Below are 23,556 nucleotides of genomic sequence, written 5' to 3' on the forward strand. Positions count from 1 at the left end.
TGGATGCCGGTTTGAAGTATACTTGAATTGTTTGGCTTGGGGAGCTTGGGACTGGAATTTTGCCGACCAAGACAATGGACGATAGGCAATAGGAAGTCTATTAGCTCAAGTTTGCGTGGGTGCGGTGTAATAACACCAGACTAGAACAGCACAGAAAAAGTTTAGCACACACTCAGTTCAAAGAATGAATTGAAACGCCCGGTGGTACAAGTTGTCTACGGTTGAGATGTGGTACGGGCCAGAAGTGCTGGTATCGGGTTTTTACGTATCGTGATATTACATATGTAACGGGCGAGCCACACTAGACAGCTTATGGGCGTTTAGAGTGACTATTATCTATCAATACGGCAATCCTGGCAAGATGGGCTCAACGCCATCGTCGTTTTCCACGATACTTCGGAGGCTCGGAGGGTAATTGCATGGGCGTCCGATCGGTCCCAACGCATCCAGGGCCGAAAGACTAAATCACGGAGCGTGTCGAGGGAGTCTGTCCCCGAAGCGGTCCAAATGAGCCGACTAGGACATGCGACGGAACCTCCGAGAATGCAAGGGCATGACCCATTTCCATACCCCAGCATCCCCTGTTGTCTGCCATCATAGGAAAACTGATAATTGCATGATACTCTTACCGTGCCTCTATTATTGCGAATGATTAATATCGGATAACTATGTCACCACCCTGTATTAGCACCTCAGTAGGGTAATTCCATGTGTGCTTGGGATAGCAGAAAAAGAACTTGACGCAACAATAAAAGAAATCTAGGCTCCTGTTCTAGAAGCCAAACATGTCGCCCTCGAGGATAAATGAGCTTACGCCCCCAGCAATACAGGAGGGCATCGTCGCCGACAGTAATGGCGCGCCCGTGGTATCGGCCAAGGCACCATATCCGCCTCTGGGACCAGACCAAGTGTGCGTCCGCACCGAGGCCGTGGCGATTAACCCCAGCGACACCAAGATGACGGGCGACTTTGTCGTACCCAATGCCCTCTTCGGAGCAGACTACGCCGGGACCGTCGTCGAGATCGGCTCGCATGTTCAAGGGGTCGGAATCGGAGATCGTATATGCGGTGCTCAGCACAGCATGTTTGCCGAGACGCCGTTCAATGGGGCTTTTGGGCGGTTCAACGTCACCAACGGATCTGTCTGGTTGAAGCTCCCGCCAACATGGAGCTCCGAGGCCGGATCTTCGCTCGGCGCCAGTGTCAGCACCGCCGGCCTTGCCATCAGGGCTCTGGGCTTACCGCTCCCAGACGAACCCCGGAGTGTGTCTGACTGGGTTTTGGTGTATGGTGGTAGCACCGCAACTGGGACCATCGCCATTCAGTTGCTGAAGCTGTAAGTCATGATTGGCATTGACCCGAAACCGCGTATGGGCTGTTGGCTAATAAAACCCAGCGCCAACCTCATCCCGATAGCAGTCTGCTCACCCAAGGGTTTTGACCTGGCAAAATCCCGTGGCGCAGTAGAGGTGTTTGACTATCGGGATCCAGAGTGCGGGGAGAAGATTGTGAGTTCCAACCCATTAAAACACAATCGGCCTACTTAACGTCCCAGAGGGTCTTAAATGTAGCCAGCTAATGACTTTGGGTAGCGGAATTATACTTCCAACAATCTGATGTATGCTCTAGACTGCATAACGACCGTAGAGTCGACTCAGGCGTGTTTCAAGGCCATCGGACGTGCTGGCGGCAAGTATGTATCTCTCGATCCGTTCCAGCAACACGTTGCAACGAGGAAGGTCGTCAAGACGGACTGGGTGCTGGGCCCCGCGATCTTCGGCGACGGCTCGACCTGGCCGGCCCCTTACGGGCGACCGGCCGACCCCGAGTTGAAAGAGTTCGGTGCCAAACTCTGGGCGATTACACAAAAGCTGGTCGACGAGGGCAGACTGCAACATCATCCACTGCGTGTGCTCGAAGGCGGCTTTGAGGACATTGTCAGGGGGATGGAGCTGGTGAAGAAGGGCCAGGTGTCTGGGGAGAAGATTGTTGTCCGGCTATCACAATAAGATAACGCAAATTGCTACCTACTCGTGTGTGCGAGCTGTAATTGACCTCATGAAAACAATGACTATAATACTTCCTGTAGACCTCTTTAAATCCTTCTCGAAATCCTGCGCGATGACGGCTATGCGTTCAAGCTATTCTTCTCAGGTGTTACTAGCTAGCCATAAAAAGCGCTGTTTACTTTTGTGACAGTAAGTCAAAGCACCCACTTTCCGATCACCCCCACATTACAATCACCCAAAAACATCGCCATCATGACAACCACCACTTTATTTAATTAACTACCAACATTATCTAGATACCACAATAATACAACTTTCGGCCTCACTAGGTAAATTAGATACGTCAGGTTTATCTGTATTACTTTTAACGTCACCAGCCTCTATTTAGGCTTACTACACCTCTCTAATTGTTATAAACTTTATATTAGGATCTATATAAACAGCCTTCTGTTTCCTTGCTTTACTGTTAGTAACCTAGGCTTCTAGAAGGCTAATTTTTTACTAGGCAGCAGCTAGTATATATAACTACTCTTAGAAGCCTTTTTTAACCTTTCTAAATAGTTAGCGTTAAGTGGTAATATTTTGTTCTAGCTAGCTAAAGAGCTGTAGTTAGGCCCTAAGGTCCTTTACCTTCCTTAGTGTAGACTACTTTACTACTAATAAGGCTAATACCTAGTTATTTATACCCTAAGTATCCTAGGCTATAGATATATCTCTAGTAGCTAGATTAAGTAGTATTAATAGTGTTAATAGTGTTATTTTTACTTTTTAAACTAGTAGCTTATTTATAAGTAGCTTTATAACACTAACAGGCTATAACCTAGTGTATTTCTAGCTACTCTTAATATTACCTTTTAATAACCTAGCTAAGTAAGCCTTTTAATAGTAAGAAATAAAGTTCTTTTTGCTTATAATAGTAAAGTTAATCTACTAACTAAGATATTTAAGCTCCTTTTAATATACTACCTTAATAAGGCTAAAGACTAACTAGTTAAGTAGCTAGAGGATATAAGAGGTATATAATAGTAAAAATAATAAATAGATATTATTAGTATAGTATAACTATATAAAATTTATTATTATATAGCTTTTATACTTATTTAGGATAAGTAGTCTAGCCTAATTAGGTTAAGAAGGCTTAGTCTAAAGGAAAAAAACCTTTTTTAACTATTTAATAGTAGTATTATTAGTAGTCTATTTATTCTTTATTACTATAAATTCCTATTTATTATATAGATTAAGATCTAGAGGGAACTACTACTACTAAACCCTCTTACCTTTATATATAACTAAGAGATAAATAGTATTACTATTAGAAGTAAGAATATCTCTAAGTATTCTTATACTTCTTTATCTTATATTTCCTCTATTATAGAGGTTATATATATATAAGATATATATATTTATAATCTACTTACTTAGTAGATTAATATATATATTGATTACGTAAGTATGTCTGATTACGTAATTAACCAAAGATTAGAGAAGGTACTAGAATGTCTAAGATCTCTCCAGATCCTACCTTCTACCTCTGTTGTTCCTATAAGGTTATTGTTTTAAGTTAGGGTTATTTACTTAAGGTTATTATGTTACGTAACTAAGGGTTAATTTATAAGCAGCTTACGTAAGTATAGAATATTCTAGTAAGCTGTATAGGTCTATATAAGGGCTGGAATTCTTCCTGTTTCTAGTTTCCTTTCCTTCTCTCTCTAAGCAAGCAAATAGTTAATAATCTAACTACTATACTCTCTTTTAACTATATATCCTTATATCCTCTATTTATCTACCCTAGGTATAAGCATTTATATCTCCCTTTTATCCTATATTCTTACTTCTATAGGATATATCTTTATATAAGAGATATACTCTCTTATATTCTCCTAAGCTAGAATTCTCTATTTAAGAGACTAGCTTACCTGTTATGCTAACAGGTTATAAGCCTAGGTAATATACCTAGGGTATCTTTATTACTATAAGAGTTATATATACTCTTAAGTAGCCTATTTATTTATCTATCTATAAAGTAGATCCCTTGTACTATCTTTTCTTTATAAGAATATTAAGGCAGAAAGAGTAAGCCCTTAGTATCTCTTATAACTAAGAGAAGTATTAAATATCTACTATAGATAAAGGCAGTATAAGTCCTACTATAGGCAGCATAAGGTCCTTTATCTAAGAGGTAGCATAAGTCTTAATAGCAGCTATAAAATCCTCTAGCTGCCTATATATCTTATATATATAAAGATATATATTTATAAAGAGGCAGAAAAAGTAAGACCTCTATAAGTAAGAATACCTATTTAAATCTAGTAAAATACTAGAAAAAAAAAATAGCAGATATTATTAAGGCTACTACAGGCTGTTTATTGCCTCTAGAATAACGTCTTTAGGGTATAAAGAATTAGAATTCCTAGATTACTTCTATTTATCTCTTTTTTAAGCTATTAAAGCTTAATACTTATTTTAAAGAAGAGATAAGATATAAGGATATCTCTAAAGAATAAAAAACACAAGCCTTGTTAATTATAAGGCAGAATCTTCAAAAAGATCCCTTATCTTTAGTATTTAATTTAAAGGATCCTAAGGATACTTTAAATATACTAAAATTATCCTATAAGGGAACAGGCCCTGTTCTAAGGTAATAATTATACTTAGAATTTTACGCTATTAAACTAGAGAATTATAATACTTTAAATAAGTTTATTAGCTCTTTTAAAGGTTATATCTCTAAGTTAAATAACGTAGGGGCTAAAATAGAAGATATAGACTAAAAACGGTCTTTATAGTAGCTTTAAGTGGCTATTTTTCTGTCTAGGCAGAAAGATAGAGAAGTGCTTTAAGAACTAAAGAGCCTCCTTCTCTAGAAGCCCTTATTAACAATATATTAGACAAAAACCGGCGTAAAAATAATACGCCTATATCTAATAATTATAGTAAGAATAATAACCCTTCTAATAAGGGTAACTCTACTAAAGAATATAAGAATCCCTTTAATAAGGATAAGAAACCTTATAAGTAGGGAAATAAAGGGTATAAAAGACCTAAAGAAAAGGTTAACAACCTAGATTTAAACCTACAGCCTTTTAAAGGCAAAGAAAGGGCAACTTTCACTATAAACTCTTAAGCTAACCAGCCTCTAGAAGAGGACAACTAAGAAGGCAAATATTACACTTATAAGGCCTATCACAACCATTTAAATTAAAAAAACAAATAGTTATATAATATAGGTTTAATAGTCTATATATTAAACAATAAGGACTTTTACCTAGACCTATTAACTAAGGAAAATATTCCTATAGTTAATACAGAAGCAGGACCTGTTAAACCTAAAGGAATAGGAACTGTTTTACTTCCTATTTACTTTAAAGGGGAAATTAACTATATAAGGTTAAAGAATACCTTATATATACTAGAATTTCCTATATCTATATTTTCAGGCCTTCTACACTATAAAGGAGGTAGATTCCTTATTAACTAGAATCTTTATAATAGCAATAGAGAACCTTTTGCTAATATTAATATAGCAAGAAGAGGTTTCTATTTAAATATTACTTATCCTCCTAAAAATAATCTTCTATATAATATAGATATAGAAGAAGAAAAAGGCCCTTCTTTATCTCTAGAAAATACTAGAGAAAATACATCCTTTAATATAGAAGATAATACCTCTATAAATTAAGAAAAAGAAGAGGTATTTACTATAATAGAAGAATAGCATTAAAAATTAGGTTATCCTTCTTATCCTTACTTAGTTAAAACAGCTAAGTTAACTAAGGGAATTCCTTTAGAAAAATTAAAGGAAGAGGATTTATACTGTCCTCACTATATAAGCTCTAAGTTAACTAGGCAACAGCCTAAAATTAACTATAATAGAGCAACTTTTCCCTTAGAAAGAGTATATATAGATACTCTTAAAATTACCCCTATATTTATTAATAGAAATAACTACGCTATTCCATTCACAGATAATTATTCTAGCCTTAAAGATATTAAATTCTCTAAAACTAAAGAAGATATAATTAATATCTTAAAAAATAAGCTAGAATATTATAAAAATTAGGGGTATAATTATCCTAAACGCCTACGCCTAGATAACGGCACTGAATTTAATATAGGGGAATTATTACCTTATATTAAAGAAAGAGGGATTATTTTAGAACCCTCTACTCCCTATACGCTAGAGCAAAACGGAATAGCAGAAAGAATAAATAGAGCTATTCTAGATAAGTCTAGGACTATTATAGCAGCAAATAACTTACCTAAGTTTCTATAGGATATTATTCTTAAAGAAACTACTAAGTTATTAAATTATACTGCTATAAGAAGACTAGAAAAGACCCCTATAGAGGCTTTTCTAGATTATTTTTATCCTAATAAGGATAATAAACTAGATTTATCTAAATTAAAGAAAATAGGCTCTAAGGTCTTAGTCTATAGACCTAAAGAAAGACATATCTAATTAGATAAATTAAATACCTATACAGAAGAAGGTATTTATTTATCTACAGAAGGGAATAACATATATACTATATATATTCCTTCTAGGCCTTATAGGTCCTCTATAGTAAGGACCTTACATATTAAATTTATAAAAAGTACTATAAGAGAGGGAGAAAAAACTACTATTCCTTCTAGTACTTCTATAAATAAAGAAATTATTCCTTCTTCTAATATAGAGGTTAGAATACCTACTATATCTAAAGAAGAAAAGGATAAATATAAGGCCTATAATAATAATAATACTATAGAATACAACTATAGTATTAAAACTCTAGAGCCTACTACTTTAAAACAAGCCCTAGAAGGACCTAAAAAAGACCTCTAGTTAGAAGCTATATATAAAGAATTAGCTACTATTATCCAAAGAGGCACTTTAAAAGCAGTAGAACCTAATGAAGCATATAAGTCTTCTAGGGTACCTTTAACTGCTAAATAGGTCTTTAAGAAAAAATTTAATATTAATAGTAATATTAATAAATATAAGGCCTGATTATGTGTTAGAGGTTTCTAGCAAAAATATAGGCTAGATTACTTTTAAACCTTTGCTGCAGGTAGTAACCCTACTACTTATAAGGTACTATTAGCTATAGCAGCAGCCTTAGATTGGGAAATCTAACAAATTGATATTGTTAGAGCCTTTCTATATAGGGATTTAGAAGAAGAGGTATATATAGACCCTTCTAATATCCCTTTATCTAATTTCTTTAATAAATACCCTAATTTAAATACTATAAATTAGGAAAATAATAAGAATCAGATATTATTACTTTTAAAGGCTTTATATGGCCTTAAACAAGCTCCTAGGCAGTGGCAGTTAAAGATTAAATCTATATTAAAAGATATAGGTTTTATATCTTTAAAATCTAACAAAGCCACCTATTATAACTAGGATAAAAATAATTCTTGTTATATTATTACCTATGTTAATGATTTTCTTATACTTAATAAAGATATTAAGTATATAGAAAATATAAAGGGTAAAATCTCTAAATATATAGAGATTTAAGACCTAGGTGAAGTTTCTAAATTTCTAGGGCTTTATATAACAAGAGATAGATCTAGAAGATCTATAACTATCTCTCAAGCCTATTATATTTAACAACTTCTAGAAAGATTTAATCTACTAGAAGCAAAAGGAAATAATATACCTATATCTCTAGGTATATTAAGTAGCCCTCTAGGTAACGAATTAGAAGGTTATACTCCTTCTAAGGACCTATTAAAGGAATATTAACGCCTTATAGGTTCCCTTATATACGCTATGTTTATGACTAGGCCTGATATAGCCTATAGCGTATCCTTTACCTCTTGTTACCTCTATAACCTAACAGAATTCCTACTTAAGTAAGGAAAGGGTATTTTAAAATATTTAAAAGAGACTATTAATTATAATATTACCTATTAAGGTAATATAGATATTAATAACTCTAATAATACCTTTAACCTAGTAGGATATACTAATTCTAACTAGGTAAGTTATAAAGAAACTAGAAAATCTACTTCTAGTTATCTTTTTACTGTATTAGGGGGCCCTATTAGTTAGAAATCTAAAAAACAGTTAACTATATCCCTATCTACTACTAAGGCTGAATTTAATGGCCTATAGGAAGCTATTAGGGGGGCAGTCTAGCTAAAAGGCTTATTATCTAAAATAGGGTATAATATAACCGCTATAAATATAAAAACAGATAATAACGCAGCCTTAGGCTTAGGCTATAACCTAGAATATTACTAAAGAACTAAGTATACTGCCTTATATTATTATTATACTTACTAAGAAGTTAAAAAAGGTAATATAGGAGTAGAATATATTCCTACTTCTTCTATGCCTGCAGATAGCTTAACAAAACCCCTTCCTAGGGTTAAATTTCAAGAATTTATTAAGCTTATAGGCCTATTTAGTAATAATAAGCCTATATAATATATCTATTTATTAGATATATTTTTCTTAATAATATTAGGACTTTTTATAAATAAGTTATTATACTTATTAATATTTACCCTACACGCTACTACGTAACTCCAGGGTAACTTTTTTCACTTAACCACTTTTACTCTATAATAGAGCAAAAGAGGGAGTATTAGAAGTAAGAATATCTCTAAGTATTCTTATACTTCTTTATCTTATATTTCCTCTATTATAGAGGTTATATATATATAAGATATATATATTTATAATCTACTTACTTAGTAGATTAATATATATATTAATTACGTAAGCATGTCTAATTACGTAATCAACCGAAGATTGGAGAAGGTACTAGAATGTCCAAGATCTCTCCAGATCCTACCTTCTACCTCTGTTGTTCCTATAAGGTTATTGTTTTAAGTTAGGGTTATTTACTTAAGGTTATTATGTTACGTAACTAAGGGTTGATTTATAAGCAGCTTACGTAAGTATAGAATATTCTAGTAAGCTGTATAGGTCTATATAAGGGCTAGAATTCTTCCTGTTTCTAGTTTCCTTTCCTTCTCTCTCTAAGCAAGCAAATAGTTAATAATCTAACTACTATACTCTCTTTTAACTATATATCCTTATATCCTCTATTTATCTACCCTAGGTATAAGCATTTATATCTCCCTTTTATCCTATATTCTTGCTTCTATAGGATATATCTTTATATAAGAGATATACTCTCTTATATTCTCCTAAGCTAGAATTCTCTATCTAAGAGACTAGCTTACCTATTATGCTAACAATTACCTTTAGTAGATATATACTTAATAATAAATACTTAGGCTCTTAATCTAGACTACTTTTTCCTTACTGCTTTTATTATAGCCCTACCTAGCACTAGCCTATTATCTCCCTTACCCTTAAGGATACTAGTCTTATCTATATTATATCTATTAGCTAGGTAGATACCTTAGATATAAGGTATAGTAAGATATTTAAACTAGTCCCTAATAACCTTAGTAAATACCCTATTAATACGCCTTAAATTAATAGATTAACTTCTCTAGACCTTAATAGATAGGTTTCTTCTAATAAAGCTATCTACCTACCTCTTACCTAAAGGCTAGGTATCCCCTATCGCTTAGAGGATATAATAGGCAAAGTCCTTCAGTTATTAATAGGTTAGTAGCAGCCTAAGGTCAGCCTAGGCAGTCACCTAAAGGGCCAGATTAGCCTCCTAGGTGGCTAATAGTCGCTAGAGGTCTTTAAAGGCAGCTGACCTCTTTTAGGTACCAGATAGACGGTTCTAGAGGGTGGTAAAAGGGATACTATAGGTCTTAGATGCTTAGCGTATACTGCTGCTAGCAGTAACAGCATCTGCTGCCTAGGTAATATCAGATTTAGTATATTTAACTATAAGGCAATAAAGAACATATTATAAAAAAATAAAGTTATTTGGATATAGACTGTAAAAGTGGTGATAATATATATGAGGTAGTTAGTGGTGGCTAGGGGTAGATATACATAATCGTAATGTGGGGGTGATCGGAAAGTGGGTGCTTTGACTTACCCCAGACATATCTAAACATGGTAGGCATCTCTCCTGAATCTAGACAAACTTAGGATGGTTCATTTGCAAAATTCGGCTGATCTTCTCACTTTCCTCGGAGATGTCCAGCAAGAGCACGTAGTCCAGAACCATCTTCCCCTTGTGCGTTTCCATGGAGGCGTGAGCGAACATGACGACGCGCCCCGCGACGGGGTCCTCGACATGGTCGACTACCCGGACGTGGAAGTTCTTGAATATCTCTCTGGTGGCGGCGAACTCGGCCCTCGCGGCGGCGTTGTCGTGGCGCTGCTGGCTGACGCTGGCGGGCCAAAACTCGTGCACGCAGTCCTTAGTCCGGCAGCCAATGATTTGATCTTCGTCCCAGGCGTTGAACGCGTCAATGAGCTGGTAGGCTATTTTCAAAAGCTTGGAGCGGCTCATTCTTTTTCGTTTCTTTTGTTGTCCTGCTAGAAGAATGCAGAGGGTAACGTAGTTGGCAGCAGGAATAACTGGTTGAGCCCACGTGGCTAGCAGGACGGATGGTTCTGTTTCAAGCCATGGGGGCGAGCTCTCAAGACGCGGATGTAGCTCAAGGACCTGCTTCACTGTAACAAGAAAGGAAATTCTTCTAACTACTACATATGTACACACCCTTGAAACAGGTCTGAGGCTCATTGGTTGTGGAGGAAAGGGGGGGGGGGGGGGGGTTTACAACTATTAGCAACAATTGAGTGACAAAGGTTGACTGGCGCAGTCCGAGGTAAACTTTTCACACCAAGATCCAAGGCGCCAATCGGACCAGAAGTCGGGAATTGACTTTGATGACCTTCTGATATTGATACTGAACGTCAAAGTATCAGTTTGTACCTTTATCGGCAGCGCTGTCTCCTTTCATACTCTGAAGAACAAAGAGAAAGTTATTTTGCATAAACCCTTTCCCTACCTAGGTGTATATGGCCATTGAGTTTAAAGCCTCTTTTACACTCTATATAGTCGCACTTAGGGTTCGCACCCCTCGTCATAAACTTACGGGGAAAAGTTTGTTAGCCTATCTGACCCTACACGCTACGATGCACTCGCGACCGGCAGAGCTGGCTTGACGTCGCACAGTAGTGGCAGCTTCTCCCACAAGGTAAACACCCGCTGCCGCGACCAGTCCTGCGACTCATGCGCGAGCGTAAAGTCAAAGTACTTCAGCATCGTGGCTAAAAGGAGCCGGACCTCGTGAAACAACAGGTTCTTGCCCACGCAGTTGTGCGGCCCGACGCTAAAGGGCGCCCAGGCGTCAAGGTGGTCGTCGGCGTATTCTGCGTCTCCGAGCCACCGTTCGGGGTGGAACTCGAGGGGGTTTTTGAAGTGCATAGGAGATGTATGCGTCGAATATATGTGGCCGCCCACTGTAACATCGCCCGGTATCTGCACTCCGCAGATGGTTGCTCCCTGAGGAGGAGTACGACGCAGGAGTGCGGTTGGGGCCTGAATGAAGCCACCCCCGGCCGGGTGTCGATTAGTTGTCCGTCAAGCACTTGATTGATCGTTGTCTGTATTGGAGAATAAGGAAACTATGGCTTACTGGTGGATAGATGCGCAGGGTCTCGGTGATACACGCATTCAGGTACTTGGCCCTAGCTAGTTTATCCAAGGTCATGTCTTCGATACTGCCGAATGTTGACTGCACCTCTTCGCGGACCGTCTTCAAAATTTCTGGGTTCTTGGTCAGGAAGAATATGACACCCGACAAGGCCGTAGCGGTCTGTTTGTTATCGTCAGCAAGACACACCTTCATCAAGATACTCCAGAACATCATACCGTTTCTGTACCGGCAAGCATTATTACCGTGGCGTTGACGTATTGCTCGCCCATGGAGAGGCCATCCTCAGCTTCGCTCTTCTTCTCGACAAAGGACCAGAAATCAGGATGGGTGGGCGAGCGCGCCAGCCGCTTGTCAACGCGCTTCTTGGAGTACTCGAAATGCTCCCAATGCTTCGCCCGGGCCGTCTTGGTGTTCATCAGAGCGTTGACAAGGACGCGGCCGATGGCGAAGTGCCTTGCGATGCGAATCCAGGCGTCCAGCCTGATGCTGTCAAGTACCGTCTGCGCCCACGGGGTAAACTCGCCGTCTTCGAGCATATTAAGGCTTTCTCCAAAGGTGAGGCTGCCCAAGATGTCGAACGCCGTGAGCAGGAACATCTTCATCAGGTCTATTCTCGCGGCGCCCGCTTGCGATCCGATGCGCTCCGTGATCTTGTCCTTCATCTTGGTCGCATACATCGTCAGGACCGGCTGCATCGTGCGGAGGGCCGCGTCCCCAAACGCCGGCGCCAGCAGCCGCCGCTGGCGTGCGTGATTGACATCGCTGGCTACGTGGATGCTCTCGTAGTCAATGACGTTGTCGATGTACATGATTGGGTCTTTGGCCGGCTTGGGATCACCACCTGGCTTCACGAAGCCGTACATGTCTTGCCACGCGTCGGCGCCCGAATTGAACGATACCTCCCTGGGCGCGATCTGCACAACGGGGCCATATCTTTCGTGAAGAATGGGAATCACCTCGGCTTCTTTTCCCCGTCCCTGCACGTACGCCAGCGGAATACCGGAGGCTTTGTACCAGAACGGGCCTGGGATGCTGCTTAAAGGGCCGAATTTGACGTCATATATGATGTAAAACACATAGCATAGCAGGATGACAGCAAGGACTGTGGTAGGGGTGAATAATTGACGGGATCCCAACCAGATGCTCTCGGGCGATAATGCTGTAGCCGCCGACATCTTCTCGGAACAATGATTCTAGCCGGAGTCTATTTGATGAGAGTGCAGGGTGGGATCGAAGTAATAGTAGCATGGTGAGGAGGAGTGGAATGGATACAAAACGCAGCCGTTCAGAAGTTTATAGCCGCACTTTGATGGTCGGCGTGATATCACCAACCGTCCGAAATCTCACCTTTTCGGAGGGTTCGGCTCTTAGAATACTACTGGTAAACTTTACCGGGCTACATTTCGGCTTGAAATGGTATCAGTTAGGGATAATATGAGACAAGCAGTCAGACGTGGGCTTTGGTCAATGAGAGATGTGTCGGTGCCAGCCATCCCACCCCTTGGACTGCCTGGATAACACAGAGGAGACCAGAATAATCATACATGCAACTTCACGACTGGTAATACTTGACGCTGACACCACCAAGAACGGGAACATTCTTGTGCCCGCCCTCGACCGCCTTCTGTAAATCCTCCTTGACCCTCGCCTTGACCCAGTCGCCCGCCTTGATCCCTGCGGCCTCGTCATTGGCACACTTGAGCCCCGGACGCTTCAGTAGCGGGCTGTCCAGTGTTTTCAGGTCGAGGTCCTCCGCCGGCCTCACGAAGTACAGCAGTCCCAGCCGGTCGAGGTGGGCCTGGTCCTCGGGCGGGGTGACAACGCGGTGGATGCTGCTCTTGAGGTACCCGGCGGACCAGAACTGTAGTGCATCCGCGATGTTGACCGTGATGGACGCCGGGTACGGCTTGACCCACTTCCAGCTGCCGTCAGGCATCATAATCTGCAGGGCCGCAATGGGCTGCCGGAATAAGAGGCTGATGGTCCCGAAGTCGGTGTGCCCGCCGGCGTAGACGTTGCCGAACTTTGCATTCTCCTCGGCGCTGCGCGAGTGGTAGAGCATATAGCGGAGATGGCAGTCGCTGACGTCCTCGAAATGGTGACCCTCAAGCAGCTGGTCCTCCCTGGGTAGCTCCAGCACGATGGCTAGTAGTATGAGCAGCTTCCGGGTCACGTCCTCGACGATGTGCCGCTGAAAGGCCTCGATCTTGGGCCGGTTCCGCACGATGACGTCCGGGTGGGAGCGCTCCAGCTTTCCGTTCAGCTTGAATAGGTTGTAGAACTCGACGTTGTCGCGGAGTCCGGGGAACTGCTCCCTGGTCCCCTTAGGCCGGTAGCCATTGTAGCTGCCGTTGGCGATGTCGGCAACGTGCTTCATCTTCTCCTCGAGGGGCAGCTTGAAGACCTCCCTGCCGATGGCGAACTGCTCGTCCACCACCTCCTGCTCGATCCCGTAGTTGATGACATAGAAGAAGCCGATCTGGTGGACGGCATCCCGGAGTTGGGCTGCGAGCCTCTTCTTGCCCCCGGGCGCGTCAAACTGAGAAAGGTCGAGGGTAATGAATTCAGCCCAGTCCACTTGATTCACGGAAGACGCCACAGCATTAGTCCAAGTTCCCAGGGTTACCAAAGTCAACCTTCTCCAAAGGTGAAGAGGGCTCACAACTCACATTCATGTTTGGTTTCGGCTGGCTGTTGATACTTTAGGCGCGCCATACTCGGCCCACTTTGAACAGTCTTGGTGGCCATAGTGTCGATTATGGGAGAGGCAAGCTGTACGGCCATTCGCTAGCCGCTTGAAGTCTAATCTGTCGAGATCTATCTATTCTAGCATGAGTTGGGTCAACGAAACATGTTTAAGTAGCGAACCCTGCCGTGAAATGTCCCCCCCCCTTTCAGTTTCTTGCGCCAAACTGTCTGGCCCTTCTCGGAGTCGAGTCCATCGTTTGAAAGTGGTGGGACGGGACATAAGCCATCGAAAGATGATGAAACGGTCCGAACCATTCCTTGTAACTTCTTCTCGGAAGCTTTTACACGCCATCGGTCGTTTGGTGCCCCCTCTCCGATCCAAACCCCACCCTGTGTGCCCACACACTACCGATTCGGCACCTTGATCAATGCCTTCGGGGATACTTCAACAGATGGCACGATAGTATGTTAACCTACTTGGAGTACCTGACTCAACTCCTCATGTCGATGCGAAGTGACGTTGCCCCAGTTCCCACTCAATATTACAAAGGCCATCCCTTGCCTTTTACTAATAGTGCCAATATCTTTGTTAACTAACCTTGGTTTATCTGCGGGCTTCTAGAACCAGACATGCCGGCACACTCTCTCAAGTCATGGTCGTGAATAAAATGGTGGTGTGGCTACGCCCTCGTCATCTGCCCGCAGGAACCAATTTACACCGGCTGCCAAAATTACATTCAAGTCTTCCATACTCGAATACCCATGTCGATCTGGAGTCTGTTCCTCCCCCTATAGCTGAAGCCTCCTTCATTCATCCGGCAAAGACCCCTCAACTCCCCAAGGCATCAGAAATCCTCGAATAAGAACATACAGGAGATCTCCGTCTTGAACCATGTCCACCCGTCCGTCAAAAGCTCTCCTCTGCCTGCACGGCACTGGATCAAAATCCAGCATCTTCCGTATGCAGCTCGCCAAAATCCGCCTGGCGCTCAAGGATGAGTTCGAGTTCGTCTTCATAGACGCCCCGTACCCCGTCCCCGCAGGGCCGGGCGTTCTCCCCATCTTCGCCTCAGCGGCGCCCTTCTACGGCTGGTTTGGCGGGTCGGGCGCGACTATTGAAGACAGGCTAGACACCATCAATGAGTCCGTCCGCGAATCCGTTGAGAGGTGGGAGGAGTCTCAGAGGACCGGAGGAGCGGGCCCGGCCCCCAGGATCGTCGGCCTGCTGGCCTTCTCCGAGGGCGCCCTGGTGGCCTCAATGTTGGTCTGGCAGCAGCAGCTCGGGCGACTGCCGTGGCTGCCCTATATACGGTTCGCCGTCCTCATCTGTTGCTTCTTTCCGGACGAGGCCGGCGCTCACATGATGGCCGATGGGGGAACGCTGATCCGGGTCCCGACCTTGCATCTGCACGGCAGGCAGGACTTCTGTTTGGCCAGGGCACGGAAGCTCGTCAGGGAGCACTATGAGCCTAGCGCAGCTACGGTTTTGGAATTCGAGGGCGGTCATCAAGTTCCCACTAGGATTGTGGACTGTAGAGAGGCTGTGAAGTACATTATCAAACTATCCAAGATATAAGTACTTAGTTGGGTCTTTCGTTTTAAAACTTCGACTGCTAGCATGGAACAAAAGCCCTTCCTCGGGCAAGTATCCAGAGGAGCAATCATGTTTGATATCCCACATTTTTTCGAGCCATTTATCCTTATCCCTGAGCATTTTAGCATAAGAAGCACGAGACTATTTCTACTTGATATTTCCGTCCGAGGTTGCAATTGCCTGTGTATTAGACACACGGCGCTCCGGTCTCCTCTTTACCAAGCGCGTTCCTCGACAGCGCTCGAGATCTGGCTGCACAATAGCTTGATTCCGCGGATATCGACGTCGAGTTCGTCGAGCGAGTCGCCTCCCCCACCCAAAACCATCATCATGGGTCTCGAGAGGCTGGACCCCATCGTGTCCTTGGCGGCCGAAGTCAGCGACTCGAGGCGTTTGTGAATCCCCGTCGCCACGTGAAGGCATGTCTCGGCGAACAACCGTACCCTGAGAAGATTATCGCCGTCCCCCGTAAGGCCCTCGATTTGGATGTCCGGCCACAGCAGCAGCGGCTTCTCTGTGGACGAGGATCCGGAGCCATCCCCCCCGCCTTTCTGCTGGGACACGACGGCCGCGAGGATGGAGCCCAGGGTGCGCTTCAGGATCTGGTTTAGGCACACATAAGATGTCACGATGTGTAGCGACATGATCATGTCGAGGTGGCGGTCTGTACCAGGGCGGACGTCGGCCGTTGTCGTCGTGCCGGGGCCTGTCTGACAACTCCTGCCGAGATGATCAGCGTCCTTTTCCGTGAAGAAGACGCCAGTTCGGCTCCAGTCGCTGTTGGGTGTGAGAAGGACATCGGCCTGAGGCAGGGCCTGGAGGCTGTGCTGCGTCTTTATCCGCAGCTCATCGGTCAGAGATTTGAGCGCCTCTAAGCACTTGAAAGCCCGCTGGATGCAGCTGCTACCGACGTGCTTCAGATCAAGGTCGGCTCCCAATGACGATGACGCCAAGCCCTGGGCATCTTGGCTCAATGTATGGCTAAGATCGGCAAGTTGCCGGTACAAGTCTCTCCGGTGGTCGCCCTGGGGAGGATGAATTTCGATGTCCGGCGGCGAGGTCTGGGTTACAGTGGCGCCAGCAAGCTCGTCATCGAGAGAAGCCACTCCTCCGGCGCTGCTCAGGCTGGGCGTGTCCTTGTTCGTTGAGATCAGGCCGGAAAGGTCCTCCCCGTTCCACCCCCACGAGGGGAGCATATCATTGGAACACGAGGTCCAGAACTCCGAATAGTCCTCGCCAGCCGTAGTGGTTCTACCCCGCTCGGTAGAGGTGGCAGGACCGGAAGAAGAAGCGCCGGGGCCACCGGAACCTCTTGAAACATGACTTTGCTGCATCCCAACTGGTGCTTGCGATTTTGTGTGTCGTGCTTGAGTCGCCTGGAGAAGCTCTTCTTGTTCGGCCCAGAGCATCTCAGGCCGATGAGAAGAAGAAGAGGAAGCAGCAGCAGCAGCAGCAGCAGCAGCCGCCGCAATACTCTGCTGCTGATGCTGATGCTGACTGTGATGGATCGAATTGGCTGGAGAGTGGGCTGCTGCCCGCCTTGCCCGGGTCCGTCGCGCTCCGCGAGACGACGAGTCATCCGAGGTGCGCGGACGACCGGGCCGCTGCTGGAAGCTGGTGTTGCAAACGGCACCAACCCTCTGGCAACGGCGGCACGGCGCCAATGGGCCTCCGGTCGAGGAACTAGCGCCGGCATTATTGCTGCTGGTCGCGGCCTCGGAGCCGGGGCCGGAACCAGTGCCGGGACGCTCGCATCGTAGTTTCTGGCACCGACAACGGTCACAGGCAGAGCGACGGAGCTGGTCGTCGAGCTCAAGTAGCGCGGTCTCCTCTGGTGCAAGAAGCATTTTCCCCAATCTAACGCATTCACCCCAAAATGACAGTCAGGCCGTTGAGAATATTCGGAACCTCGAAAGCCGAGCTCAGCGCAGTGGCCGATGTGAAACTTAGGGGTGCTGAAGCCTCCAAGGTGAAGGTCCAAAGCTATGTTGTATTGTTAAGATATGTCTTTCCACTCATTGCTGCGTCCAAAACCTCATAAACTCCTCGTGTACCATCGAGGAACTCGAATATTGACCGGGCTGGCAAATCAAAGGGATAGGCATGGAGAGAATCTTCTGCATCTCTGAAGCGTCGTGCAGTAAATCTTCGCGTTGCGCTACCTAAGTCATGGCACCGTAGGTTCAGAACACGCACAGTGAATCAGCTAACATGTGAAAGCGTTTCCATACCGCAATCCATGGAATGTCATGTGACTATTAGCGCATGCGTTTTGTGATGCGAACGTAGGACAACGGAGGGAGCACAAACGTTAATAGGATCTCGATGCAAAGCTGCCAATGTCTTGGTGTCAAAGAATGCTGGGGTAAAATGGTTTTTGTGCTCAGGTATTGTATACAGAGACATGGTTCTGGGTGCAGCTATTCTTATTATCTCTCATCTGAAAATCAGGTTCCTGTCTGTGGGGGGCTGCTTTTTATCATACCCCCATTTAGACAACCGTAGCGTTTGGCACTGTGTCTCATTCATGATGATCTTTCAACCTGGCTTGCCGACCGGGTGCCTATCCCACCAAATTATCTGTATTGCCGGCATAACGCCGATTGTGTCTTATCGATGGGTCCAGGACTGCAGTTTATCTAACTGCTTGATTTGTTCTCCTTCCCACGGCTCTATTCTCTAGCCATGCTTTAGCCGCCTTGACCATATTATCGCTAAAGATTGTGAGTCTATATACCAGCATGATTAGGACTGTAGTTCTTTATAACGGTAGTTAGATCAATTCGTCTTTCGAGGAAGACATGAAAGAAGCAGTAGTTGTATACGGGCATGGTGCTCGCAGTATCTCTATCTCTGAGGGCACTCTGGACTTCTATGCTCTGGTGAGCTATCAAGGTACATAGCTAGACGCCCCCATACAGGAAGTTTATCTTTTGCTAACCGCTGACCATTACTCTGTTCTGATAACTCTGTATGTTTAGTTATGTATCTGCGCCAACTTCCGAGGGACCGCCTTGTACCTAGCTAACCCTAAGCTTCATGTCTCTTTGCAGACCTCAACCTTGACCAGTACTTGAGACAATCCTCTGTCAAACTTTAGCTGACGTGGTGTAGCTGCATGGAGGTATAGCTGCATGGAAAAACTCAATCGGTAAGCGGGATAGTAATTACACTATATGCTGTCAACAAACATAATTAACAAGCGTATGCGCCTATCACTTATTTACCTTTTTCTCTAATCCATCAGCTGACTTCGCCTTGTTTTATTGAAGCGTTCAGCGAAGGGCTCAAAGTCTATGTCCCCCTCAGACCGACTGAACGCATCTTTACTACCTAGCTTAGACCTCCAGGTCGTATCTTGTTGTCCCCTCAACTGCGACATGGTCCGTATTATTGTAGACCTATTTCAAAGCATAGCATCACCGCCCCCCCCCCCCCCCCCCGCGGACATCTTGAGACCATCGGCCAAGACCACATCAAGTGAGGAACAACCTCATGTGTGCCTCTGCCCCACATAGGAGCATTTAGTTAGTATATTCTTCTTAATTCGGTGTGTATATAGGCTTATATGTCGGATAATTCTGACACTTCTCTAGCACCACCAGCAAGGCACACGGCGAGACACCTGTTACAACCTGCGTCAGAAGGTCGATTGGCAGGTGCATCACTTTACACAACCCAACAAGTTACAGGCTATGTTGTCCCACTAGACAGACAGGACAACGAGCAGCAATAGTATTTATACAGAAAAAAAGACTCTTCACAGACACGGCGGCTTGAGGAAGAGGAGCAGATGCAGTTAGACTTTGTCGGCCGCTGTTAGTTTGTTAGCGGCCACTTGCTGCTAGGGTATATACATAATTAGACTTCCACACGCGGGTGTTGGTGCACAGTTGAGTTTGGAGCTCTTGGGGGTAATCCCCCAAGAGGAGATGAGATCGGCGCACGTTCGGCGCATTTTCAAGCCGTTGCCGAGTTGTCCTGTTGTGATGAGGATTCGAACCATCTGCATAATTGGCTTGCCTTCTACAAGAAGAAGAACTCGATCTCGATCGGTCTGAGCTTTACCTCTCAAGCAACCCTCGAGAGAATTATGAACACCATGGACTGGCTTTATCAGACACCTGAACGGGTCATGACGACTGCGCTTGGTTTTTTCGGGGTCTTTGTAAGTCGGAAGATAACACAGGCTCCATAGGACTGCTTGTTGGAAACCAACTGATTTGAAAACCTCTCCTTTTGTCTCAGGTTCTTGTCGCCTACATCGCATCTGTGGTCTACGAGGCCTTCATATCGCCGTTAAGCAAATACCCCGCCCCGATCTACTGTCATGTGAGCCATCTACCGGTCGCGTGGCACATGTGGCGCGGCACACACCCATACTGGCTCGACGGGTTACACAAGAGGTACGGGCGCGTTGTCCGCGTTAGTCCGAGCGAGCTGAGCTACACGGATGGACGAGCCTGGAAAGATATATACGGACACACCCGAGAAGGAAAGCGTGGCTGCCCCAAGAACCCACGCTTCTATGGCCCCGTCAAGGACTTGGACAATGGCACACCGGGCATCCTGGAGGCCGACGATGTGAACCATGCGCGATTCCGCAGGATCTTCAGTCATGCATTCAGTCCCAAGGCACTACAGGAACAAGAACCAATCTTCCAAAAGTATACCACCCTGCTCACCCAGAGGCTGAAGGAAAAAATGGACGGGAACTCCCAGGGAGAGTTCGATCTGTTGGCATGGTACAACTATGCCACCTTTGACGTTATGGCCGACCTCACGTTTGGCGAGTCCCTGAAGCTACTGGAGACGACGGCATACATTCCCTGGATCGATGCCATCTTCAACAGCCTCCAGGCCGGCGTCATCTTCCGGAGCATGCGCTACTGGCCTTTGCTCTATAGAGGTCTGCGTCTCGCCTTCGGCGCGAAGCTGCGCGAGAAGCGGAGGGTGCAGTTCAGGTACTGCGCCGAGAGCGTCGACAGGCGTCTCGAGAAGCCGCCCTCGGCGGAAGCGCGGACTGATTTGTGGTCCCTCGTTCTCAGGCACCAGGAGAAGGAGGACCGCCTGACGCTGCCCGAGATGCACACCAATTCGAGCGCCTTCATGATGGCCGGTACGGAGACGACGGCCACGGCGTGCGGGGGCCTGACGTACTACATGCTCAAGCACCCCGGCGTTATGGAGAAGCTCGTCAGGGAAATCCGCACCAGCTTCGACAGCGAGCAGGACATAACGATCGCTCGCATGCAGCGTCTCGAGTACTTACAAGCCTGCATAAACGAGACCTTGAGAGTGTACCCGCCCTCAGTCACGGGATTCCAGAGAGTGACTCCGCCAGAGGGCGCTGAGATTTGCGGCCGGTTTGTCCCAGGCGGGGTGAGATGACCAGAAACACCCCTCCCCTCACCCTTGTTAATGTGGATGAAGCGCTGACGACAGCTATATATCCAGACCTCGGTCTACGTGTCGAATTACGCCTGCTTCCGGAGCGAACTCAACTTCAAGGATCCAGAAAAGTTCATCCCCGAGCGTTTCCTGGATCAAACCGGTGACTACTTCGAATACGACAACAGAGCAGCCTTGCAGCCTTTCTCGTATGGTCCGCGCGTCTGCATGGGAAAACAGTATGTCTAAACGACCCAAAGCAGAGACCGGTATAAGTTCGTCTTATGCGGATACTGATCAGCAGCTAGCATGGCCTATGTCGAGATCAGAATGATCATGGTCAAGATGCTGTGGAACTTTGATCTGAAGCTTTGCGATGAGGATGAAGACTGGCTCGACCAACCGGTATTTCTCGTCTTCAAAAAAAGGCCCCTCATGGTCAAAGTGCGACCAAGAAGTCATGGAAATCCGGACAAACCTCAGTGATAGACCGAAACAGAGCTCGAGATATGGCGATTTCAGGATAGGTTCTTCGACCTACTTTATTGAACCCGGAAGCTTTTGTCGGGGGATCGAGTGCGGTATGGCGATGTGGCAAAGGTGGATTAGATCCCTACACCATAACTCATCACGGCTAGAAGACTACATTTACGCTCACATCGTTTGGTACATGGCCTTCAACGCTAGATCACCTTTACATCTCCCTCAACAGACCATCACATTCATCCTAATTATAAGTCTAACTCCACATGTTACTGCTCTATGACGAATGTATTGGTTTTGGCCCAGTCACCGTCAATGGAAAGCTTAGGGCTTGCGTTGGAGTAAACTTGGGCTCTGGGTCGTTTTCGCGTTTATGTGCCCGTTCAGAAGATTCCAAGTGTTGCCAGTTATCCGGGATATTGTCCAGATGGAAGGACTGTGTCGTGTTGTAGAACCTCTTTCCAGGCACAAATCACATCCGCGTTCTACTGCCAAGTGACAGGTTACGAATATTAGTATTGGACGAAGTAAACATAGACGACGGCGACCCGTTTATGGAGGATCGGATAGCGGCCCCCTCCCTTCACTGCTGAGTCTGAATAAAGTGGAACATGTTGAGATTGTCTCTCTCTATGCTGTCGTCGGCTTGCGTCCGACAACGACGTGGAGCTTCACCATCAAGTCGGCGATGTTGGCTACGAACGTCTCATCGTAGCCTTTCCGCATGGCCGCCAGAACCTCCGGACTCCGCCGCGGGCCCGAGTTCCTTTCCACGACGCCCCAGTACGTGTCCACAACTGTCCTCCAGTACTCATCCCCGCCGCCGCCCCGCAGCGACGGCGGCCCGGCGTTGGGGATATCGTAGACGTCGCGGGTGACAACGTCAATGCCTGCGCCGGCCAGCAGCTCAGCCATGCGGCGCCCAACCCTTAGGTCGAGCCCAATATCAACTGTGTCCTTAATCCAGGTGCGGAACCACTCCCACCGGTCCCCAAGCTCCGTATCGTACGCCGCGCCGGCGCACCCCCCCTCCCCAGCGCGCAGCATCGAGTCGTACTCCTGCAGCTCCACAACCCCCCCAGGGGCAAGCAGAGGCGCCACCACGTTCCGCAAGTGGGCCTCCCATCCGACGATGCCCAGGATGGTGAGCCTCTGGAAGACGTAGTCGAAGGACCCGGCCGCGAGTTCGCCCCGCCCGAGCAGGTCCGCCACGCTGCCGAGGAGAAAGCGGGCGTTAGGCGTGTCCCCGTGGCGGTCCGCTGGCACGGGCGACAGGTCCACACCAATCACCTCGGCAGAGGGAAACCGACGGGCGAGCTGCACCGTGAAGATGCCCGTGCCGCAGCCGATGTCGAGGATCTTCCTAGGCCGGTTCGGGAAGCCGTCTGCAGCCGGGGCGTGGAAGACCTTGCCGCCCATTACCTTAGCGAAGGCTCGATACTGCGCGTCCAGGCGCTCATGTTCCGCGGCACTGAGTCATTTGGTGCGGTTAGCTCTGAGACGGGGACTGATGCCTAGGTATGTTTGCCCGGAAGGGGGTTCTAACTCGTTTGGAAGCTGATAGGGGCCGTCCTCGCTGGCAAAGGATCGTCCCTTACTAATATATGTCGCCATTTTCTTATTTACTTTTTCTTCCTTTTGTTTTCTTGTACGGGCGGTGCCTTCTTTGCTGATAGCGAAGGTCTTCCTATAGGTCGCCGGACTATCAAACTCCAAGTCAAGTACTTGTGACTCCCGCGCTGCACAGTCAACAACGCAGGCGTTTTGTAACAGCGGCGACTTATATCACAGTGTAAGGAGGACACATGCAATCAGGGGGGTCGGAGTCGGGATTGCGGCCTAGGGAGCCCC

The 23,556-nt window shown here is 45.8% G+C and overlaps 8 protein-coding genes across 8 annotated transcripts; 3 read left to right on the top strand and 5 right to left on the bottom strand.

The window, feature by feature from the left end:
- Positions 1–785: 785 nt before the first annotated feature.
- GLRG_11508 (zinc-binding dehydrogenase) lies at positions 786–2,009 on the top strand (the record flags this gene model as incomplete). Its single annotated transcript, XM_008102192.1, has 3 exons — positions 786–1,336; positions 1,397–1,508; positions 1,593–2,009. The coding sequence occupies 3 exons, from the start codon at positions 786–788 to the stop codon at positions 2,007–2,009; spliced, it is 1,080 nt and encodes a 359-aa protein (XP_008100383.1).
- Positions 2,010–10,015: 8,006 nt separating this feature from the next.
- Positions 10,016–10,396, bottom strand: GLRG_11509 (uncharacterized protein; the record flags this gene model as incomplete). The annotated part of the gene is made up of 1 exon (XM_008102193.1): positions 10,016–10,396. The coding sequence occupies one exon, from the start codon at positions 10,394–10,396 to the stop codon at positions 10,016–10,018; it is 381 nt and encodes a 126-aa protein (XP_008100384.1).
- Positions 10,397–11,020: 624 nt separating this feature from the next.
- Positions 11,021–12,724, bottom strand: GLRG_11510 (cytochrome P450; the record flags this gene model as incomplete). Its single annotated transcript, XM_008102194.1, has 3 exons — positions 11,021–11,431; positions 11,529–11,708; positions 11,765–12,724. The coding sequence occupies 3 exons, from the start codon at positions 12,722–12,724 to the stop codon at positions 11,021–11,023; spliced, it is 1,551 nt and encodes a 516-aa protein (XP_008100385.1).
- Positions 12,725–13,101: 377 nt separating this feature from the next.
- On the bottom strand, positions 13,102–14,297 carry GLRG_11511 (2OG-Fe(II) oxygenase superfamily protein; the record flags this gene model as incomplete). The annotated part of the gene is made up of 2 exons (XM_008102195.1): positions 13,102–14,126; positions 14,219–14,297. 2 exons carry the CDS (start codon positions 14,295–14,297, stop codon positions 13,102–13,104), a joined length of 1,104 nt encoding a protein of 367 aa, XP_008100386.1.
- Positions 14,298–15,129: 832 nt separating this feature from the next.
- On the top strand, positions 15,130–15,813 carry GLRG_11512 (uncharacterized protein; the record flags this gene model as incomplete). The annotated part of the gene is made up of 1 exon (XM_008102196.1): positions 15,130–15,813. The coding sequence occupies one exon, from the start codon at positions 15,130–15,132 to the stop codon at positions 15,811–15,813; it is 684 nt and encodes a 227-aa protein (XP_008100387.1).
- Positions 15,814–16,046: 233 nt separating this feature from the next.
- GLRG_11513 (uncharacterized protein) lies at positions 16,047–17,165 on the bottom strand (the record flags this gene model as incomplete). Its single annotated transcript, XM_008102197.1, has 1 exon — positions 16,047–17,165. One exon carries the CDS (start codon positions 17,163–17,165, stop codon positions 16,047–16,049), a length of 1,119 nt encoding a protein of 372 aa, XP_008100388.1.
- A 2,768-nt stretch (positions 17,166–19,933) lies between these two features.
- Positions 19,934–21,708, top strand: GLRG_11514 (cytochrome P450; the record flags this gene model as incomplete). Its single annotated transcript, XM_008102198.1, has 4 exons — positions 19,934–19,999; positions 20,080–21,213; positions 21,289–21,461; positions 21,531–21,708. The coding sequence occupies 4 exons, from the start codon at positions 19,934–19,936 to the stop codon at positions 21,706–21,708; spliced, it is 1,551 nt and encodes a 516-aa protein (XP_008100389.1).
- A 627-nt stretch (positions 21,709–22,335) lies between these two features.
- GLRG_11515 (methyltransferase domain-containing protein) lies at positions 22,336–23,319 on the bottom strand (the record flags this gene model as incomplete). Its single annotated transcript, XM_008102199.1, has 2 exons — positions 22,336–23,176; positions 23,252–23,319. 2 exons carry the CDS (start codon positions 23,317–23,319, stop codon positions 22,336–22,338), a joined length of 909 nt encoding a protein of 302 aa, XP_008100390.1.
- Positions 23,320–23,556: the final 237 nt, after the last annotated feature.

The sequence above is a fragment of the Colletotrichum graminicola genome (assembly GCF_000149035.1).
Source record: "Colletotrichum graminicola M1.001 genomic scaffold supercont1.90, whole genome shotgun sequence".
Lineage (NCBI taxonomy): Eukaryota > Fungi > Ascomycota > Sordariomycetes > Glomerellales > Glomerellaceae > Colletotrichum > Colletotrichum graminicola.